Genomic DNA, 20,913 nt, shown 5'->3' on the forward strand with positions numbered 1-20,913 from the left:
TTGCCATGCAATTGATGGTAGCAGGGGGGCAGTTTGACAAAACAGTGTCTGACATGGAAGTGTGCACGAAGCAGAAGTGTGCCAATGAATTTTTCCATGCAGAAAAAATGGCATCCACTGGCATTCATCAATGCTTGCTGAACGTTCATGGAGACCAAGCTGTGGATGTGAAGACAGTGAGGTGGTGGGCGGTGCGTTTCAGCTGGTGTCACTGGTGACAGTGACAAAGGGTCCCCTACACTGATGCAGATATTTAGGAGCATGGCTTTCGTTCCCCACTGGTGAAAATGAATAGCTAATGGTGGTGACTATGTTGAAAAACAGTGTTTATAGCTGAGAATTTGCTCTATTGAATAATATTAATTTGTTCTTGTGATAAGGTCACTTTTTTTCAATCACTATTTTTTCCCTGATGTATTTAAAAGACAACAGTAATATATTTTCAGCTTTAATTATGCTGGAGTAAATAGGCTCGATTTCTCAAAACTGCTTCAGTTCTATTCACAGTATTCTATCCTCCCACTTTTAAGCTGCTTATATGTTTGGCAACACTGAATTTTATCTCATCAAAATGTCAGCAACCTGAGAGTATAGCATTTTCATCTTTCTAAAGCAACTCAGAATTTTATGATTTTGATAACAAGGTTGTTAAGGCTCCCCTAATGACAGTAACTTTCACATGACTTTCAAGAAGGCTTAAAATGAAATATCAGCATGTTCTTCACTAAGGTGGCAGCAGTTTCCCATAGTCTGAAGAAGGATTCCCACTGCTTAGAGTTGAATGAGTGACAGACTACATTTCACATTCTTTAACGAGCCATGACTTCTCATTATTTTACTTCCACTGAAACAAATTTAATTGAGATGATTTAAAAACATTTCTTGCTAATCTTCACAGTCATAACTCTCTGCCAGTCAAAAAGAAATAAAGCAACAATAAGCAGGTTCCTTCTCTTCCTGAAGACAAATGAGTCTCAAAGTCTTGCTACCCTGTGCTTTCAATTGGAACTGTAACATCTGATATTACTTAGCTCTTCAAAACTTTCAGTAGATCTTCAGAATCAAATAAATCCTGTTGTAGAGCTGGGAGTATTGGTGGTAGTGATGGGAAGAGTTAGTTGATAACAAAAGCATATTGAATATTTCTGTTTTTCTATAGAATAACTTCATTATCAAATGAAGATACAAAATTAGGTGCTCTTTGGAATGCTATTTTGATGAAATTCTAATGGAAATATGAGGGCTATAGCACATCCAGAGCTCAGGCTTGCCAGCAGCTGCCTTAAAGGCAATAAGAATGCTGAAGTCCCAGAAGCCGAAGGAACTTAGTAAAAACACATAGGCTCCCATGGTGCACACCCAGTGGGCTGATATCACAGCTCACAGGCTTTCTGTTTTTCAAAGTGTTCTCTATCTTTAGAGACCTATTTTAGATCAGAATATCATTTTACTGGGCTCAATATCATGATTAAGAAAGCTACACATCGGACAAACATGCTGATTTTCATCCTACACACTTTGTAGGATTCTAGACTATATCAGAAAAGATATCAAATCATACTATCAAAATCAAAATAATATGTGTTATTTTATAACAGCCCCAGGTACAAATCTGATCAAAAAATCTATCTCATATTGTTCAGTCCCTACATCAACCTGACTTAGCTTTGAGCACCACTTCTTCCTCCTTTCCAAGAAATTACTGACACTATGCTCAGTAGACCTTCTGCAATGGGATCAGCACTGCTGTCCTTCCATTTGCCTCTGGAACCTCTTCTGTATATCTAGAGACTCTAAAGTGGAAAAACATGAAACTTTGAGCTCAAGAAGGTCAAACACCTATGATTTTTGAATAAAATTTTTAACTGAACCAAAACCATTTGAGTGTGTCATGTCCACTAAAGCTATGGGAGAAAAAAAAAAGAGGCATTAGTGGAGATAAGGATTTTGGTGTTAACTGAAGAAATGGCCTGATTTGACTAAACAAACCCTATTGTGTATATACACCATGAGAATATTAAAAGTTTAGGCATTGTTCCATAGGAACCACTGCCATTAAAACATTTCTTTAGATATCTGAGAAGAAAACCTCTTTAAAATACCAAGCAACTCTATAACTATTCCCCAAACTTCAGATAGTTTCATAAAGTAAAGCAAAGTTCTTAATACGCTTCAGCAGCATTAAAAACAATAATAGTTCGCTGCGGGAAAACATAGATTTGGAATTCTACAGGGTCAGATTTTAATGAAACGACGCAATGTATCTATCTCATGCAATGAAGGCGAAAAAGTTTCGACTGTTGAGACAGACTGAAGGCACAGAGAACGACAAACTGGTTTAAACTCCATCATATCATACAACTGTAGAATTGGAAGGTTGGAAAAGACCTACATAGATTATCTTGTCTACCTACTCCACCACAGGCATGGACATCTCTTATTACATCAGGCTGCCCAGAGACTCATCCAACCTTATCTTAAACACTTTCACAGTTAAGCTTTGTAAATCGTCAGAAAATGCAAAATAGCCAAGGCTTTTATAGCTCCATCTGTATTCTCAGATCAGGTAGTTGTAGGCAGCAATATGATCCTGAATCTGTTTCTTTTCCCAGGCTGAACAGGCTCAGCTCTCTTAGTCTCTCTTCATTGATAATGTGCTCTGGACCTTAGGCAGCCCTCCACTCTCTTTTTTCCAGCACCTCAAAACTCTTACTGTATTGGGAGCCAAAACTGGACAAAGTTGTCTCACAGATGTTGTCTTACAGAATAGAGGAGAGAAAACACCTGGACCTGGTGTCAACTCATTAAAAACACAGTTCAGAACACATTCAGCTTGCTGTCTTTTCAGATACTTGGCTCCCAGTCTGCAGAGTTGCCTGAGATTATTCCATCCCACAGGCAAGACTATTCATTTGCTCTGGAACTCCACAAGATTTCTGCAGCTCATTTCTCTGGCTGGTCGAGGTCCCCGTAACAGCAGCCCTGACCTCCCAGTTTGAGCCACCCCCATTTGTGTCATCTGAAAACTTACTGAGAGTGCCCCTCATCCCATCACGCAAACTGTCAATCACAGAATTGCAGGGATTGGAAGGGACCTCAAGAGATCATTGAGATCTAGTTTGCACAGGCAGGCATCCAGACATAGAATCATAGAATTTTAAATTGGCATGGGTTGGGAGGGACCTCAAGGATCATCAAGCTTCAAGTCCCCTGCCACATTCAGGGCCACCAAATTCCACATCTCCTACTAGATCAGGCTGTCCAGAGCCCCATCCAAGGTGACTACACAACCTTTCTGGGTGACCTGTTCCAGTGCTCTCTCACCCTCACTGTAAAGAAGGAGGACATTAAATAGTATGGGTGCCAGCACTGATCTCTGAGGGACCCACTATATAATAGGCACCAGACTGGCTTCACACAGCTTTTCACAACTCCATGCCTGTTTTCATCTGTTTTGTCTTTTTTCTATCCTCTTTACCACTACATGTTCCATTGTTTTTTGATGGAGCTACAGATGGAGTTTATTGGAGGCTGTCAGAGGTTGCTAAAATCAAAGTGCATAACAGCCACTTTATCAGTAACAATTTATTCTTTAAACTAATCTTTCAAGTGAAATATATCATAAGACTGTTACATACAAATGCATTTCCAAACAAGAAAACACTGCACTTTAATAGCGCAGTGCTCGTTGTCACATAAAAGTCATAGAAATGACCTGTCATTATATACCACAATTCAATCATTCATTATATTATATAGCAGTTTAAGCTGCAGACTGTTTGACATCCGGCTTTACAATATCCCAGGGTTTTAGCTGTTAATTACTTGCTCTCTACAGTGGCATTATACTTATTAGGTAGTAAGTGCCTATAGTAAAACCTGTGGAAAAATGAGTGTGTTTCACATGTTGACTTAAGTCAACAATATTGCATAGGTATTATTTACTCATATTTACAAGTTTGACTGCAAATCTCCAGCCTTTATACCATCTTGCTCCAGGCACAGATGAATAATGGAGGAAAGAGCTCTACAGTACCTCAAATATCTCTCAAAGTATATTACAAAAGAAAAAGAAAAAAACTTAAAAAGACACCTTAACATCTAAATCCCAAAGTTCTTGTTTACACCAAATTCGTTTAAACTTCATATTTTTCTCTGCTGTTTTAATTCATCTGAGTAAGACTTTGATGTACAGCTTGATTACTTCAAGCTAGAGATGCAGTACCAGTTGCTTACCTGACTCACACGCAAATGTCTTTGACGTCTCATCATGAAAGATAATTGCCACTGCATGCTTCTTTGTCTCTCGAGGCAATCTAGTTATGTTTTTGATATTGTGCAGCTCAGTTACCTAAAAATGAAGAAAAATAACTTGTATAAATAATACAAGTAAAAATACGCTTACCCATAAGCGCTCAATTTTTTGCTACCACCTATTTTTTATCTCTCAAAGGCTGGCTATATTTGTAGGTTTGTCACTGACAAAAATACATAAATTAGTTAAAATCTAAAGTTACAAATAATTCCATAAAATCTAATTAAAAAAAGATGAATAGTCTACTTCTCTAATGAAGTTCTGCTTGTAATAACTGCATTTTCAAAGATACTGGAACTCTTGCTATTCTTCTGCAACTTTTCTGAATTTCTATATTCATACAACTTTATTATGTTTAAGAATCTACATTAAATATATATCTAATGTAGAAACAGCAGTGTCTTATTAGTTAAGGGAAGGAAATCAATGGCTGTGCCAATCAGTAACACTATACTTATGTGGTGTAGTCTTTGTCTGTCTTTAAAGTGTAATCATAATCCTCATAACTCACAATTTCATTTTTCAAATAATAGAAAAGCTTATCAATAAAAAAAATAATCTTACAGCAAATTTACAGAATAAACAATCAATTTCCAGCTTGCTTTGATGAAAGTACATGACTACAATCAACAAAAATAAAGGAATATTATTTCATTACAGAGTTGGTAACACAGTCTATATTATGATGTTTAACACTTGTTATAAAATGTTCTTGTTTACTTCTACTTCTTGGCAAATCTTGTCTGTTTATCTATTAGTTAAGTTTTTCATCCAGGCAGGACATATTCCTCAGGCAGAATTAATTTCTTTAAAATGTCATCACTATAAGTTTGGTCACCTATGGATAGGGAAAAAAATAGAATGAAAGTAGGTACTTTATTACTTTCCATTCTTATGGTCTGTGCACTGACATTCCTGCTAAGATGCTAAGGAAAAAAGTTTTTATGAGATATAGTCTTCATACACTGCTTTAAGAAAAAAAAAAAAAAAGAACATGTTAGAGTAAAGATTTCTAAGAGTTGAGAGCAAACAGAGCAATCAAGAAGAAATGGAAAGAAACTGAGACAAAGCACAAAGTGGACAGTACAGATGCTGATGACAAACTTGAGACTTTGACTTCAGCAAAACTCACTCTATTTAGCCTCTGCTGCACAAGTTGGGTCTAAAATGGCTCCAGATATGGTCTAATAAGTACAGCACATATACAGATAAACACTGCCTGTACTGGCAGAAGTGCTCCTGTTCATACAGCCCAGTGAACTGCTAATTACCTTTGCTATTTGAGGCTAAGCTCACTGCCCCCCCTCTCTTCCTACAGGGCTGCTTGCAGTTTGTCTGTCCCCATCCTGTCATTAGAGGGCTCTCCATTCCACAGACAGCACTTGGTCCAGTCACAAGGTCCCTGTTGGCCTATTCCTGCAGCCCACTCAGGTCTCTGACTTTGGACATATCAACACAACTTGATATCATCTGCACAAGTGTTGAATGAGTGCATCCTCTGTTACCTCATCCAGTTTCTTGATGACAGTGTTACCCAAGAGATGTCCCAGAATATACTTTGAAGACAGTAGCAGTCTTACATTTATTATTGACTTCCTGGTGGAGAACAAACCATTAACTATGACATTCTGAATCTAACAACTTGACCAGCTTTTTGCAATACAGACATACATCCACCCACCCAGTCAGATTATAATGCCTGAACTTGGATAAAAGAACATAGAGGGGGACAATGTCAAAAATTTTGCTAAATTTGAGGTATTCAATGGTAGACATTGCTCTCTCTTCATTCCCACATCTGGTGATTTCATCACAGATGACTAATCAGATTGGTCAGGTATCACGTACCCTTGGTAAATTCATGCCATATCCCAATACCATCTTTTCCTTTACATACTCAGAAATTTGTTTTAAAAGAACAGTCTCCATGGTTCTTCCCATATTCTAAGATGAGATTTTTCAGACCCTTAGTTTGCCCAGGGTGATCTTTGGACTTCATATATACATACATATACATATACATATACATATACATATACATATACATATACATATACATATACATATTTATATGTATATATATAAATATAAGATGCAAACAAACAAATAAATAAATAAATTTGAAGACTAAAGCACTTGCATTAGCAATGGGTTCTTAATCCAGTACAATTTTAATTTCAGCCATGCATTTTCTAGGCTTTGCAAAAATCTATTTGTTTTTCTATTTTTTGCTTAGGGGACAAGAAAGGATCTGACCAATGCAAATATCACTGTTTCATTCAGAGAAAGTGCATGACTGCACAATATTGTAGAAAATTCTTAAATCTTGTTATGCTAAAAATGGGAAATGTTATTTTCTGGAATTGCAGGAAAGGAAACATAGATGTTATTAATAGTGACAACAGGACATAATAAGTCTTCTTTCAATCTCTCTTAAACAGTAGAAACCTATTATTTTCTTTATAATTTAAGCGTTAAAAGATTTTGAACGCCCTCTTCTTAGAGGCATTCAAAGCCAGGCTGGATAGGACTTCAAGAAACCTGGTCCAGAGGGGCATGTCCCTGCCTATAGCAGGGGCGTTGGAACTGGATGATCTTAGAGGTCCCTTCCAACCCACATCATTCTATGATTCTACTACAGAAAGATCCTGCAGTGTTGGTAAGTTTAATAACAGATTCAAAAAACTTGCATTACTGGTACCCAATTCCATCCTCTAAAAGCCTCCTTCATACATTTATATACATTGCTTAGATCCCCCGCTCTTTCTTCTCCATGCTGAACAATCCCAGGTCTCTCAGTCTTTCCTCATATGAGCAATGCTCCTGTTCCTTCATCATCTTTCTTACCCTTCATTGGACTCTATTCAGAAGCACCATGTTTCTCACATGCTGGAAGACCCAAAATTGGACACAGCCTTCCAGATGTGACCTCACCAGTTCTGAGTTGAGGGGGAGGATCATCTCTTTTGACTTGCTGGTGATACTTTGCCTAATGTATCCCAGTATACTGTTAGCCTTCTTTGTGGCAAGGGCACATCATTAGTTGATGTATATCAAGCTGTATATAAGTATTTGCTCTAGTTATAACTATTGGACCAGTCAACAGATTGACCAGAAAAAGAAAAAAAAAAAAAAGTTAATAATATCAGCTCATATTGATGAGATAACAAAAAGGGAGGTCATGCTAAGTTATATGGCCCCTATTATTTCTATTGAACACGTAACTTTTAAGATCAAGTGGAGGTATGAATCTTTGTTCCTATATTCATCTTTTGAAATTATATGCTTCCCCTCACAATCAGAGCAAAAAAGACAGAGATGAGCAATAATGCTACGAATATCTTTCCTCCCACCTTCTAGAGAGAACTGAAGCCAAGCAAATTCTAAATTCAGGGTTTAATATTAAAGAAGCATGAGTCATTTTTCTAACTACTGAATGTTTGTCATTAAAAAATAAATATCTTAAATATCTTAAATTAAAAAATAAATATCTTAAAAATTTGTATTCTTTTGTATGAATGAAAAACAAACTTTGTTTTGGCAACCAGACTGCTTTATCTTAGTGACTTTTTGAAGTTCTACTTTCTATATGTATTTTAAACACTTCTTAAAGGGAAACTGCATCATTTTATATTTGTATCCAAATATCATTGTAAAGAAACAAAATAGCTTTAGCTTCTTTTGAAATAAATTGTCTCTTTGAAATCTTTAAGAAGTTTCAGAAGACTAATCAAACTTTGAAAATTTATCAAAAAGAAAAAATACTACACTTCTTTTATGAGAATGAATTATGTAAATTGACATTTACTAAGCAAGACATGTTATGCCAAAATTTGCTCACAGTGCTACTGTAAAACCTTGTTCAAAAAATTCTGTCTAATACAGTAAAACACTGCTTCTTTACAATGAAAGTTAGTATTCTGTAATTATATAGACCAATGGTAACCTTGTACCAGCAAAATGAAAAAAAAATAAAGAAATAATTTAACGTGCTTATAACTCCTACTCAGACTTTCCACAAAATAAAATGAAATATTCAAATGATGGTATTAAAGATTGCCTACTTAAAAAAAAAAAAAAAAAAAAAAAAAAAAAGATTAAAGAAAACAACAAATGAAAAACATTGAAAATTTCTATTTCCTATCCCATTGTATCTCCCCCACTCATAATTATGGGTAGGGTTATATATCCCTAAAAGTTAGAATGAAAGAAAACAACAAATACAATCTCTAATATTATTTGTTCAGTGAGTAATCTTGCACATGGTTTTCTTGTCTACTTTTACCTGTTATGATTTCTTCCAATAAGCAAAACAGATCTTTTGCATTAATCTATGATTACACAGCTTAACGAATTTTTTTTTTACTAATTTTAGCATGTTAACTTAGAGCTTCTTTTCTCCACTTAGACATTGGCATGTTCATTTAGTTAAGTACTCCATACGGTACTCAGAGTGGTACATGTAAGAGACTTATACCAGGCACCAGGCCTTCTTAGTTCTACTCCTCATCAGCAATTTCTGACTCCTGTCCATCACTCAGTATCTCACATGTATGTTTCCTCTGGTTTCTTGACCTTTTCCTGTATCGAACTCCAAAATTATTTTATTTTTTTCTAAGATGACAATGAACACTTGTTGAAGAAAATAACACAGTTAACAGTTACATAATGTATACATAACACAACTTTCTTTGCCAAGCTTTTTTCTTTTTCTTCACATACAAAAGCTTTTATTTTCATTCTGGGCAGCTTTTTGACAGTTAGTGAAGAGACAATCTTTTTTACTTCTGGTTAAGACTAAGCAGAAGGACACTGAAGAGCTATAAGGTAGGGAATATTCTAGGATAGGTATAAACAATATCTCATTCCCCTAGTGCAATATTAGGCTAGCCTACCCTTGTAACAGGGTCTCAAGGCTACCCATTTGTCTTATTTTCTCTAGCTTGCTTTCTCTCATAGTCCCAAATTTAAATAACCTCTAAGTTTCCATATCAACAGAGCTAATCACCAGCATGGCCTCAGGAAGAGAAGTGTACTTGATCAGAATAGAAAATACTGAGTCTCAGATATTGTTCACCAAAATGCAAAACTTCTTCACAGAGGAAAACTGATGGTTGAACAAGAACAAAAACAAGGCTATAGTTAATTTTCTGCTACCACTGCTCATATATCTAGAGGACTTCAGAATCATTCAAATATTGCTTCAAGATGCACCATCCCATCCTCATCATTTTTGCTTATTTTTGTCTGCAGATGACACAAAACTCACACACGCTTTGATATAGGATCTCATCTATACTCAAAAAGACAAGAAGAGAAAAACAATTTATGGCCCCTCTTAGAAAGCAAAAATACTAGTTTCCTTGAAGATTTTCCCAATTTTATATCTTGTTACAATAATGTGTATCCTGAGATGTTCACAGGAACATGAGGTCACCTTTGTATGTGGAGAACCTAAAGTTGATGCTAATGTCAGCTTGCTGTCATGTCTTACTCCCTGTTGGACTTCCTAAGTGTAGCCAAATGCCAGGGGATTGAGTTACATGAAAAACTAAAGGGCTGGTCTATGTTAGTTTACATACATTTCCCAAGAGATTTGTGAAAAAAACATTCTGATAAATTTCAGAAGTCTAACCTCAGTTCTCCTTACATAAAACAACCATCACTTGTTTCCTACTGTAAAGTCATGAAGTGGATTACTAGTAAATAGTACAAATGAAAGGAAATGATTAATGTAAGACAGTCTCCAGTGGAAAGAGTAATAGCCTAAATCCAAGCAAGATATACAGATGTGGGTTGATATTTGGAACTGTTACATGGGAAAGAAAATTTTTGTATAGTAAATCAATAATCAAACTGCACAGCTTCGTCTAGCCAGAAGAGGTCAGATAATAGGTGGTAGATAAGACTTCTGGTCCCTCTAAAAGGCACCTTTAGCCCTTACCAGTCTTAATACGATATTTCAGAACTTTCCCACTCATTTTGAGCTCTGGCTATAAAGCTCTGCTATATCAAGAACTTATTTTCACTTGAGAAAGAAATCGCATTTTTTTTTCTGTTTGAGAGTCAGTTCTATGTTTTAGTGACTTTCAGTCTTCTTCTTTTGAAAGTACATTTGTAATCTAAGTAAATTACAGGAAAAAATTACAACACATTTTCACTATTTTAGCAAAACATTTGATATGACAATGCAACTTAAATAAGGTACCTAGCCTATAGCACATGTTTTATTAATACTATTATTTGGTTGGGTTTCTGTTTGTTTGCTTTCTGTCACCTTAATTATCTTATTAGATGTGAAAGGCTATTAAATTGTGAAATACACTTAATTTAAATAATGACTCAGACTAATGGATTTGTTCCTTCTTGTCAATGTAATTCCACAATTTACTGATTGTTTTCCTTGGAACTGCATTAAGTACTTCTCAAAAAGGATAGCTTTCAGAAAAAATTCAATCCACTTTCTCTTGAATTCATCACTGACCTACACGGGACATTTGTTATACTGAAATCTGCCCTGTTTAGAGAGCTGAACAGAGAAGAGAACATTATTACAGTGGGCTAATCTAGACCTGCACTATCTATTTTTGTGTTACATAAACATGTGAAGACAACACGTATACTAAGTTTGCAGTGCTCAATTTGTACATTTCAATAGGTTGCATAAATCTTTTGCAGTTATAGAAATATTACTTCCAAATAGGATATTACATCTATATCAGTACAAAAAAATACAATTCCACAATAAATAGAAAAGAAGGTCCAAAAGAGATGAAAAAAAAAACAAAAATCAGCCATAAAATCTCAACTGCTTTATTCTGGGATATATCCTGCTTGAATTCTTCCGAATATATGCCTCCCATACAAAATGGAGAAGGAAATGATTCTGAGATTCCATCTATTTAATATTATTTCCTTTATGCAGAGTCCTGAAAATTGCTTGGACATAAGAAAAGGTATAAATTTACATAAAAGGATTTCTGTTTTGCATTGTACAGTACATCCCTGTCACTTAATTTCTATCTAGCAAGAATAGAAACAGAAGAGAGTGCAACAAAATGGAATTGTTCATGCTTTTATTTCTTAATAATGGCCCAGATACCACCACCATCTGTTATGTAATACCAAGCAAGCAGTAATGGAACAGAGCAAAAGTCAACACAATGGGAATGAGTAGGGACTATAGGAGAGCAATGCCTAGGCAGTTGAGAACTATCTCAAACCAAAAACAATAGGAAGAAAACATATGAAGCAAGTACTATGTTAACTACCATAATTATAGGAAGAAAAAAGGGAAAGGAACCATCAATGTTCCTTTTCTGATCATCCTGAAGTCACACTTAATGCTGCTGTCATTCTTCCAAAGGAGAAAAGGCCCACTGCAAATGGAATACAAAGAATAGCTCAAACAAAGCATCTGTGGATGTGGTAGGAGCTGTGGCTCCTGTAACATGGTTAAACTCAGTTGCCACAGAGTAGAAATCCTGCTACAGTCTGAGACAGATCGGGATGTGGTTTTGTCTCCCTGAAAATAAAAAAGCCTCTGGGATCACAGAACTGGGACCCCAGTATAATCATGCATGCATGGCAGATGGGAAAGAAACAATGTTCATAAACTGAGACACAGAGTGTTTGGGCTGGATGCGCCTTGGTTTCCTCTTGAGGACAGCCCAACAGCAGGTCAGGCAGCCTGAAGAGGCTGTACAGTTTCCAATTTTGGAGGAATTTATGACAAGAGAACAAAGCCCTGAGGGCCAGTCCTTAGAGCTAGTCCCACTAAGAGCAGAAGACTGGAATAGAGACCGACAAGCCTAAGAAAGGGATGCTAAGAGATTTGCCAAGCTTTTTGGAACTAAACTTACGGGTTTAGGCAAACCTATATGGCAATAAACATTCAGAGCATGTAAGATGAAACATCCTGATTTTGTACAGTTTATTCTGCATGAGAATAGCACACGACAATCAAGAATATCAACATAATGCAGAAGACTGAAAAAGGAGAGTTGAGAAAAAAAAGTCCTGAGAGACAGAAAAAAAGAAACATCTATTGCATGAAAGAACAGCAAAACTTATAGCACAAGATTAGAAGAGGAACTGAAGGGAAAGGAGAAATCCTAAGATCAGAAAAGTGAATGAATGGATCATAGAAAAGCAGTATCAATTCACAGAAAAGACAATATTTTTTTCTCATCTTTGCATGCAGATTTATCTGTGGAAGAAGATGAGTTGTTACGGTAAAAATGCTCTCCAGGAATTTTCCAGAGAGAGGCATATCAGCCTCCACGTTATGCCTCTGGGGCAGGTGTCCAGCTGTTATTTCAGAGCAGTAAGACTCATGAAGCTGCTACTAAGTAAATGCTCAATCCTGCAAGCACTAAATGGAGACCACACCTATAAGACCCATAAGAATCTTATCTGATAAAATTGATCAGAAAAACAAAAAGATAGGGACAGAGTGAATTTAAATATTTAAAATATATCAGGATAACAATAAATTAGTAATATCTAGGCAGGAAATTGAAGTTTGAAGGGGAGAAATACGTATAGATGTGATATCAGAGGCATACTGAATAATTTCTACTCCTACTCAAGATAAAATCAAGATTGAAAAAAATAAAGGTTTAAAATTTTCAGTATTTTTGGACAATGTAGGTTAACTTATGTAAATTTATGCTATCAAAAATAACAAAAGTTCGCAGAACTTAAATGTAAAGGAAAGATAATTCATTGAAATTATCTTTACTTTTTCCAAGTCACCATTGTTACTAAGTATTGTTAAGTGTCGCTATCACTGATTTGCAAAAGAGATACCACCTGGCTATCCAGAGTCATGCTGTATTCTAACTGGCCACTTATGACATGAGCAGCTACAAACTGTACTTTGCCACAATGACACCTAAAGGAATTAAGAATGGAACTCAGACTTATTTGATTAGTTTTAGTTACACCACTTCAAATTCTACACCGTTTCACAGTGCCAATAAGTTAAACCTACAAGAGAAGAACAAGCATGTTGCCACACCAACCATTTCTAATAGGCAAAGAAAGAGGACTTTCCTCCAGTCAAATTGTGTTCTTTCAAACTTTGCTGCTATATGTGCTAGAATTGAAGAAGTGAATCAAATCAACTGCTTATTGGGATAATTCTGGATTTTTGGCTTTTAGCCTCATTTTGAAGCGATTGTAAAAATCTGATCAACTCCTGGATGTCACGTGTATGTGCACCTCTTCCCTTAAGAAATATTTTAATTAGGATTTTAAAATACACACCTAAAAAAATAATCCCAAAAGCAAAACCCAAACACAAAAGCTTTCACATTTCAAAGAGTATTTTTAGAGACATTCATTTACAGTATAAAATCCAGTTCTCCTCAATCCCATTTCTCTGCTATCCTAAATAACCTTTGAAATATATTTCCCAATTTGACCTATTTTGTCATGCAAACTAAATATCAGACCATTAGTATACCACTAAAAATGGGAGAAATAAGACCACTGTAAAAGTGAGTGTTGGCAAAGTTTAATATAACTAATGCTTTACTAAGAAGACTAATTTAGAACTCAGATGCACACCTAAAGTACAACACCATGTTAAAGAGATGGCAGAAAAGGGAGATGATTCACAATTGAAATAAAAAAGGTTTCCCAATTATCCTCCCAAATTTCACCTACAATAAACAAGAGACATGAACATTAAACTTCCTGCTAGTTCTAGGTGTGCAAAGAGTAGCATTGAGCTTATATCTCAAAAACAAAATGGGGCATTTAGTTAAAGTACTTTAATTACCCAAGTAGATTAATAAGACAATATCTCACAATGAACATACAAGTGAATTAGATCATTATATGAATGTTAATAGCCTTTTGAGGCTATTAAAATATACTGGGCAGTTAGAACCTGTTTCCATTTCTCTAAGTTTTCACTTTTAACACTCTCAGTGTATCTAATTGTGTCCAGACCTTTTCTATTTTCAGCCCAAAGGTGCTGTTTAGTTAAAAGAAACATGTTACTGCTATTTGAGTAAAGAGAAAAGCAGAAATATACTTTTCCAAAATTTCCTTTAAATCTTCCTCTCACTTCAATTAAATTACAGGCTGACCTGAAACAATTCCCACTTTTCTTGTAAGATAAGCTCAATTAAAAATAACTGTTTATTAATATGGAATATATTTCAAAGCAAATCACGAGCAAAGACACATTTGCAAAATGTAACATCACTGAATGCAGTAAGTGATAACTACACAGTTCTTACTGCAAATCTCCTAGCTATAACCCTACCTACAAGTCTCACTGCAGTCTATCTCCTGACAAACTGAGACAGAACTGTAGAGAATACAAGCAGCAATAGGCATTCAATACACATAAATTATTTTCACTGTATCCATGATTTATATAATGCCAGTAAGCTGAGCCTTCGGTTTATCTCTTCTTTGTGCTGTAAAAGTCCTTAATTTCAGTTGTAGCTCTATGGGGAAGCCTTGGGTCACAATCAGATGGGAAAGATGGGCTTGCTTGCATTGTACCACTCACAGGGGACAACAAGCCGTGGCTCAGACGCACCTTACAAAGTAGTTTTTAGGCTGGGAATCAACTAGACGAAAAACTATTTACAAATTTAAATTAACCTAAATTCATCATGTGTGTGTACATGCATGTGTATAAACATACATTCAAAGAGGTTCAGAATTATCAAAGGAAAAAATGCCAGAAAGAGAAAAATAAAACACAGAAAAACTGAGGCAAATGAAAAATTTGTAAGTGCAGTAGTAAGAGAAAGAAAAACAGAAAATATTCTGAATGGGAAAGTAGCTATTCTTTTAGAAATTGATTAAATGAGATAGTTCCAAATTTTTCAAATGTTTTCAATTTATTTGCTTATAAAATTAACTGAAATTTCTTAGCTGATCATTTGAAAATTATTTTACCTCAATTGTCATTAGGGATAAATTAATTTTGAATACCTATTGCGACATCCACATATTTTCAACTCTAATGCATTTTTAATAATCATCTACATCAGCTGATGATTTGAATTTCAGATTTCCTTCTGTGAAGAAGTAAAAACTGGATGCTTTTGTGTCAATTTTCCTTACCTTGTTCTTTATTTATGTTACAAAACCTCCCTTACCACAAAATTCAAACCTTAAATGAAACTTATAATACTCACTATGCTAAATCTCTCTTTACTAAAATAAATTACAGTGAAAAACCTGTCCTCCCTGCTACACTATAACTTCACTATAACTTGATGTTTGTATCTTTCTGCTTCCTTTTTCAGCTACTACACAAATATTATGCCTCTCGTTTCGTCATCAAAACTGTAAATATTCCTCACACAACACACAAGCAGATAATTCACAATAGTTTTAAGAGAAACTTGTTATTAAGAAAATAAAAAAAAAAAGAAAATCCTCACTTAGCATTGTTTGCCAGTGCTAGCAAACAGTTTGCTAGATAATTATATCTTTGACATTCTTAATTAACTTTAGATAGTTCTACACTTTTCACTTGAATAATGAAAAAGATACACAGAATATTGAGAAAATAAATGCAGACTCAAGTGCTGAAGGTTAGGAAAAGAACACAAATATTACATTGACTATCAGTTCCACAGGCCTAGTCTACCATTTTTTGATGTTTTTACAGCAGTGAGCCACAGTAGGTCTCACCTACAACATTCCTAAGCTGTGTGTTTACACAAACCAAATACCCATACATTTACTGATACCTCATATAATTAAGACAACATGGTACATACTGTCTTAATTGTATGATTCCATTTGATTTTTCTTAACTATTTTTTACCTTGGAATAAACCACAGAATGACAGAGGGGTACAGAGCCCTCTGGATGTCATTTGGTTCAACTTCTGCTCAAGCAGAGACATACAGATCAGAGCCCAGGTCCATGATCAGGTGGCTTCTGAGGATCTCCAAGGACCCCAAAGCCTCTGGGCAACCTTTGTTGGTGCTCCACCACCTGCAGAGTATGGAAGTGTTGCCTGGTGATCAGAGGGAACTTCTTATGTTCCAGGCTGCCTCCAGTGCCTCTTGTCCTGGCACTGGGAACCACTGAAAAGAGCTCAGCTCCGTTTTTTTTTCATATCTGCACTTAAAGGCTTTATATATATCTTCTGATACTCATGATTTCATACAATTTTCCTGACTTAATGTTACAGAGATAACTGTAACATTACAGTTTCCCTATCTTCCCTCAGGGTTTTTCCATAATGGTCATCACACAAGTATGTTTCACACAGATGGTTTCACAAATATTAATTTCCTTTCACACTTTCCGCACTTCTGAGAGGTGAAGATTACATCGACAGGAAAGGAACAGAGAAACTGTAAGGTAAAGAACAAATGAAAGTCAAAAATACGTCCTTTCAACATTCAGTTTGAATTTGAGATACTAGGACTCCATGCTTACATTCAAAAAGTTTTCTTAGTGTGATTCTCCACAGCAGCACCCAGCTATTTTAAAACCTAGCTCAATCACTTCTTTCTGATCTCTGTGCAAGATGCAGCAGAGTATCCTTCAGAGATCTCACTTCCAATCTTTCTTCTCAGAAGCACCTTTCTACCAGAGTCATCTGTGTACCTGGTACATAACATAAGGTCTTACTTCAGTATTTGCCACTCCTGGGATATACTTGAGAAGTGTAGCCAGTTTGCATGGTGAAGCAAATAAGGCAGTGTTATGAAAGGAAGTTATGGAAACATGGAAGTAGGCCTCCACTACTGGACAACTAGTGATAGGACAAGAGGAAATGTCCTCAAGTTGTGCCAAGGGAGGTGCAGGTTGAAGATTAGGAAAAATTTATTCTCCAAAGGAGTGCTGGTCAGGTGCTGCAATGTGCTGCCCAAGGAGATGGTTGAGTCACCACCCATGGAAGCGTTCAAGAAATGTGCACGTGTGGTACTAACAGAGCTGATTTAGTGGGAAAATATTGGTGGTAGGAAGATACTTAGACTAGACAATTTTGGAGATCTTTTCCAACTGTGCTGATTTTATGATTAGAGATAAATTTGTTCTGGTACAAAAATCTGAACAAAATACCTGGCTTTCTCTTCACAAGCATCCACCATGCTGCACTCTGTCCCAGAAACAGCTGAGCTGCAGAGAAAAACTATGCAGATGACACCAAGTTGGGAGGGAGTGTTGCACTGCTGGTGGGTAGAAAGGCATTACAGAGGGACCTGAATGGACTGGATTGATGGGCCAAGGTAAGTTTGTATAGGGCCAAGTGGTCAGGTCTTGTATTTTGGTCACAGCAACTCCAGGCAAACCTAAGGCTTAGGGAGGAATGGCTGGAAAGCTGCCTGATGGAAAGGGACCTTGGTGTACTGATGGACAGTCAGCTGAATATGAGCCAGCAGTGTGCCCAGGTGGTCAAGAAGGCCAATGGCATCTTCATTTGTATAAGGAACGGTGTATTGAGCAGCACTAAGGAAGTAATCCTGCATCTGTACTCAGCATTGGTGAGGCCTCACCTCGAGTACTGTGTTTAGTTTTGGGCACCTCAGTACAGAAAGAACATTGAGGCGCAGGAGATATGGTGCTCAGGGACATGATTTAGCAGAGGGTTGTTAGAGTTAGGGTAATTTGGTTAGATTGTGGTGGGACTTAATGATCTTTAAGGTCTTTTCCAACCTGAGCAATTCTATGACTCTATGCACGTATCCTTTGCCTTCTTGTTTCCTTTCCTCTCATGCTCCTATTTTCACTTTTGTATCAGTCCCAATGTTTGTGTAAAATCTTAACTTTTCCTTGACCAGCCAGCTTTCCCTCTACTGGAAAAATCCCTTGATTTTTCCTCCAGATATCTAGTTAATAGGATGCTTCCATAAGAGCACTAGTGCATTTATTCTTTTTTTTTTTTTTTTTTAATTTTTTTAAACCCACTCCTCAGTATTTGTTTTATTTCTTCTCTTAGACTTTAATGTAGCTTTCCTTTCCATGCTATCTAGATACAAGAGAATATACATATAGAGAATAGCTCCGTGATCTCATCTCAAATATCCGATTCCATATTGGTATACAGAAATGACAAGTATCTGTTAGAGCCAATGTCAGGTTTTAGGCCTGAAAGAACTAGAGGGAACCTATTTCATTATTCAAAAGAAAACTATCTGAATTTTCATCATATATAAAGCTTTACAGATGACATCAGACATTTTAGCTGTTGATGTCAGAAGCATTTGTAATTAAAATGCACAAAATACTGGTTTGCCAAACTTTGCCAAAACATGACTAGATTTTTATAGAAAAAAAAACAGTATAGAATCATAGAATACTTAGAATAGTAAGGGACCTTTAAATGTCATCTATTCTAACACTACTGCAGTGAACAGGGACATGCACAGCTAGATCAAGTTGCCCAGGACCTGACCAGCCGAGCCTTGAAAATCCCCGGGGACAGAGCATCCACCACATCTCTGGGCAACTTCTTCCAGTCTCATCACCTTCACTGCAAAAGACTTTTAGACTTTCTTATATCTAACCTAAATCTACCCTCTCTAAGTCTGTAACCATTTTCCCTTGCTCTATACAATAAATCATGATAAAGAGTCTGTCCCCTTCTTTCCTATATCTCCCCTCTAAGATACTGCACAGTCATTATCAAGTTATCTCAAAGCCTTCTCTTCTCCAGGCTGAGCAACCCCAGCTCTCTCAGCCTGTCCTTGTAGAAGAGATGTTTCATCTCTTGGATCACTTTTCTGGCCCTCCTCTGGAAGTGCTCCAGAAGGTCTATGGCTCTCCTGTACTGAGGACTCCACATCTGGACACACTACTCCAGGTGAGACCTCACCAGAGCAGAGGGGCAGGATCACCTCCCTCCACCTGCCGGCCATGCTTCTTTTAATGCAGCCCAGGATACGGTTGGCTTTCTGGGCTGCAAGGCCACATTGCTGGCTCATGTCCAGCTTCCCACACACCAGTACCCTCAAGTACTTTTCAGCAGGGCTGTGCCCAATCCTTTCATCCCCCAGCTTGCACTGGTAGAAGAGGTTACTGAAATACAATAAGGAGGAGAGAACAGGACCAGTCTGACACAATACAAGCAGTAGAGAGATACATCAATAACTCATAGCCATTTGGATGACATATACTTCACACTTTACATCTGGTCCAATCCTGAAAATGAGGCCTTAGCTTAGGTTACACAGGACTCTACAAAACTAGTTCTTTAGTTTTTCCAGTGAGTAAATACTGACTTTTCTGGTCAGCCTTCTCTGATGTTAAGTTGTTCCTGTGACCCATTTTTTTCCTCCCCTTATATTCAGACAATTTCCCCTGGAGCAAGCTCTATTCATTGCCTCTTGCCCTGAACTTCTTTGTAGAGCCTCTTCTGCTGTTTTACTTACTAGGTTCCAAGCACACAACTTCACATCTACGTTTGCTGAGGTCATGGAGCCTACATTCCAGAAGATACCAAACACCCAACATAGATATGAACATAGACATGAACATCATGATCTAACTGATGGTTCCTGAACAGTAATATGAACTAGACGGACTCTAGAGGTCCCTTTCAACCTGCATTGTTCCGAGGGGGCAATGACATTTTGGAAATTATATATTATAAAATTCATGGATTTTTTCACCTGGCTGGAGTGTGCACCTTCCATGCCCTTTCCCTGTGCAGTAATGTTTTTAAAGTAAAAAGTTCAGTTTTCTAGCTTGTTTTAATGCTTAATACAACAGAAATACAGGCATCTATTTAAACAGATAGATAGTTTTCAAAAGTAGAATGCACATTTTGCACAGAACTGTACACACATACTTCTCTGAATTTTGCTGGAATAAGTACATTGATCTTAATAGAAGAGCCACCATTAACGTATATGGGACTGTTTAGGTGATTATAATTTCCAGCAGTTACTTGTTCTGTGGTATGTAGGGTTTGCTACTGATTCCACTGCTGTTGACACCACTTCTTATCTACTCTTATGAACTGACACTTGTACTTCCTACCCTAAGCTGTCATGATTTAGAATGATGAGTAGAGATGCACACAGGAACAGGCTCACAGGGAGCTCTTGTCATTTAAGCACTTCAAGTCCATGATTGTAAGAATTGAAGTCCTGTCAGTATGCTCAGCTTACAGGTTTCTTAACCACATTGATAGGAAAATAAGATATTATCTTAATAAAATCTTTGTTGAAAAATATTTTTTATTAATTTTCATGTTGCTCTTTGATATGCATGGACTCTATTAACAGCTTTATTACCAGCACAGCTCCATTTTTCTGAGCATTTTGCTTTTTGATGCAGAGAATGCTTGTTTTAAACAATTATATTGTTCACTCTTCCATATTTTAAGAGAGATCTGATAGTTACTGCAGATTTTATTATTCTGTGTACAAAACTGAGTAATTTCACCAACAGTTATACATTTACTTTCCTATTACTTTAATCAGCCAAGCTGCCCCTGAAAGCTATACAATTCGTGACCTTCCCAGACCAGTCAGATAATTTTGCCAGCAGAGAAGATATTAATTGAAAAAATATATAAACAATATATACATTTCAGGAAAATGTAACTATCTCCAGTTTGGAAAAATTAATATGATAAGGCTTTAAAAAAAAACAA

General features: G+C 36.5%; 1 protein-coding gene across 1 annotated transcript in view; it reads right to left on the reverse strand.

Annotated features, from left to right (window-relative positions):
- Nucleotides 1-20,913, reverse strand: part of DOK6 (docking protein 6) — a 235,163-nt gene that overhangs the window by 116,797 nt on the left and 97,453 nt on the right. The window contains exon 3 of the mRNA XM_052704711.1: nucleotides 4,237-4,351. Within this exon, the coding sequence (XP_052560671.1) occupies nucleotides 4,237-4,351 (115 nt within the window). The remainder of the gene's footprint in view (nucleotides 1-4,236; nucleotides 4,352-20,913) is intronic.

The sequence above is a fragment of the Tympanuchus pallidicinctus genome, unplaced genomic scaffold (genome assembly GCF_026119805.1).
Source record: "Tympanuchus pallidicinctus isolate F22 unplaced genomic scaffold, pur_lepc_1.0 scaffold5, whole genome shotgun sequence".
NCBI lineage: Eukaryota > Metazoa > Chordata > Aves > Galliformes > Phasianidae > Tympanuchus > Tympanuchus pallidicinctus.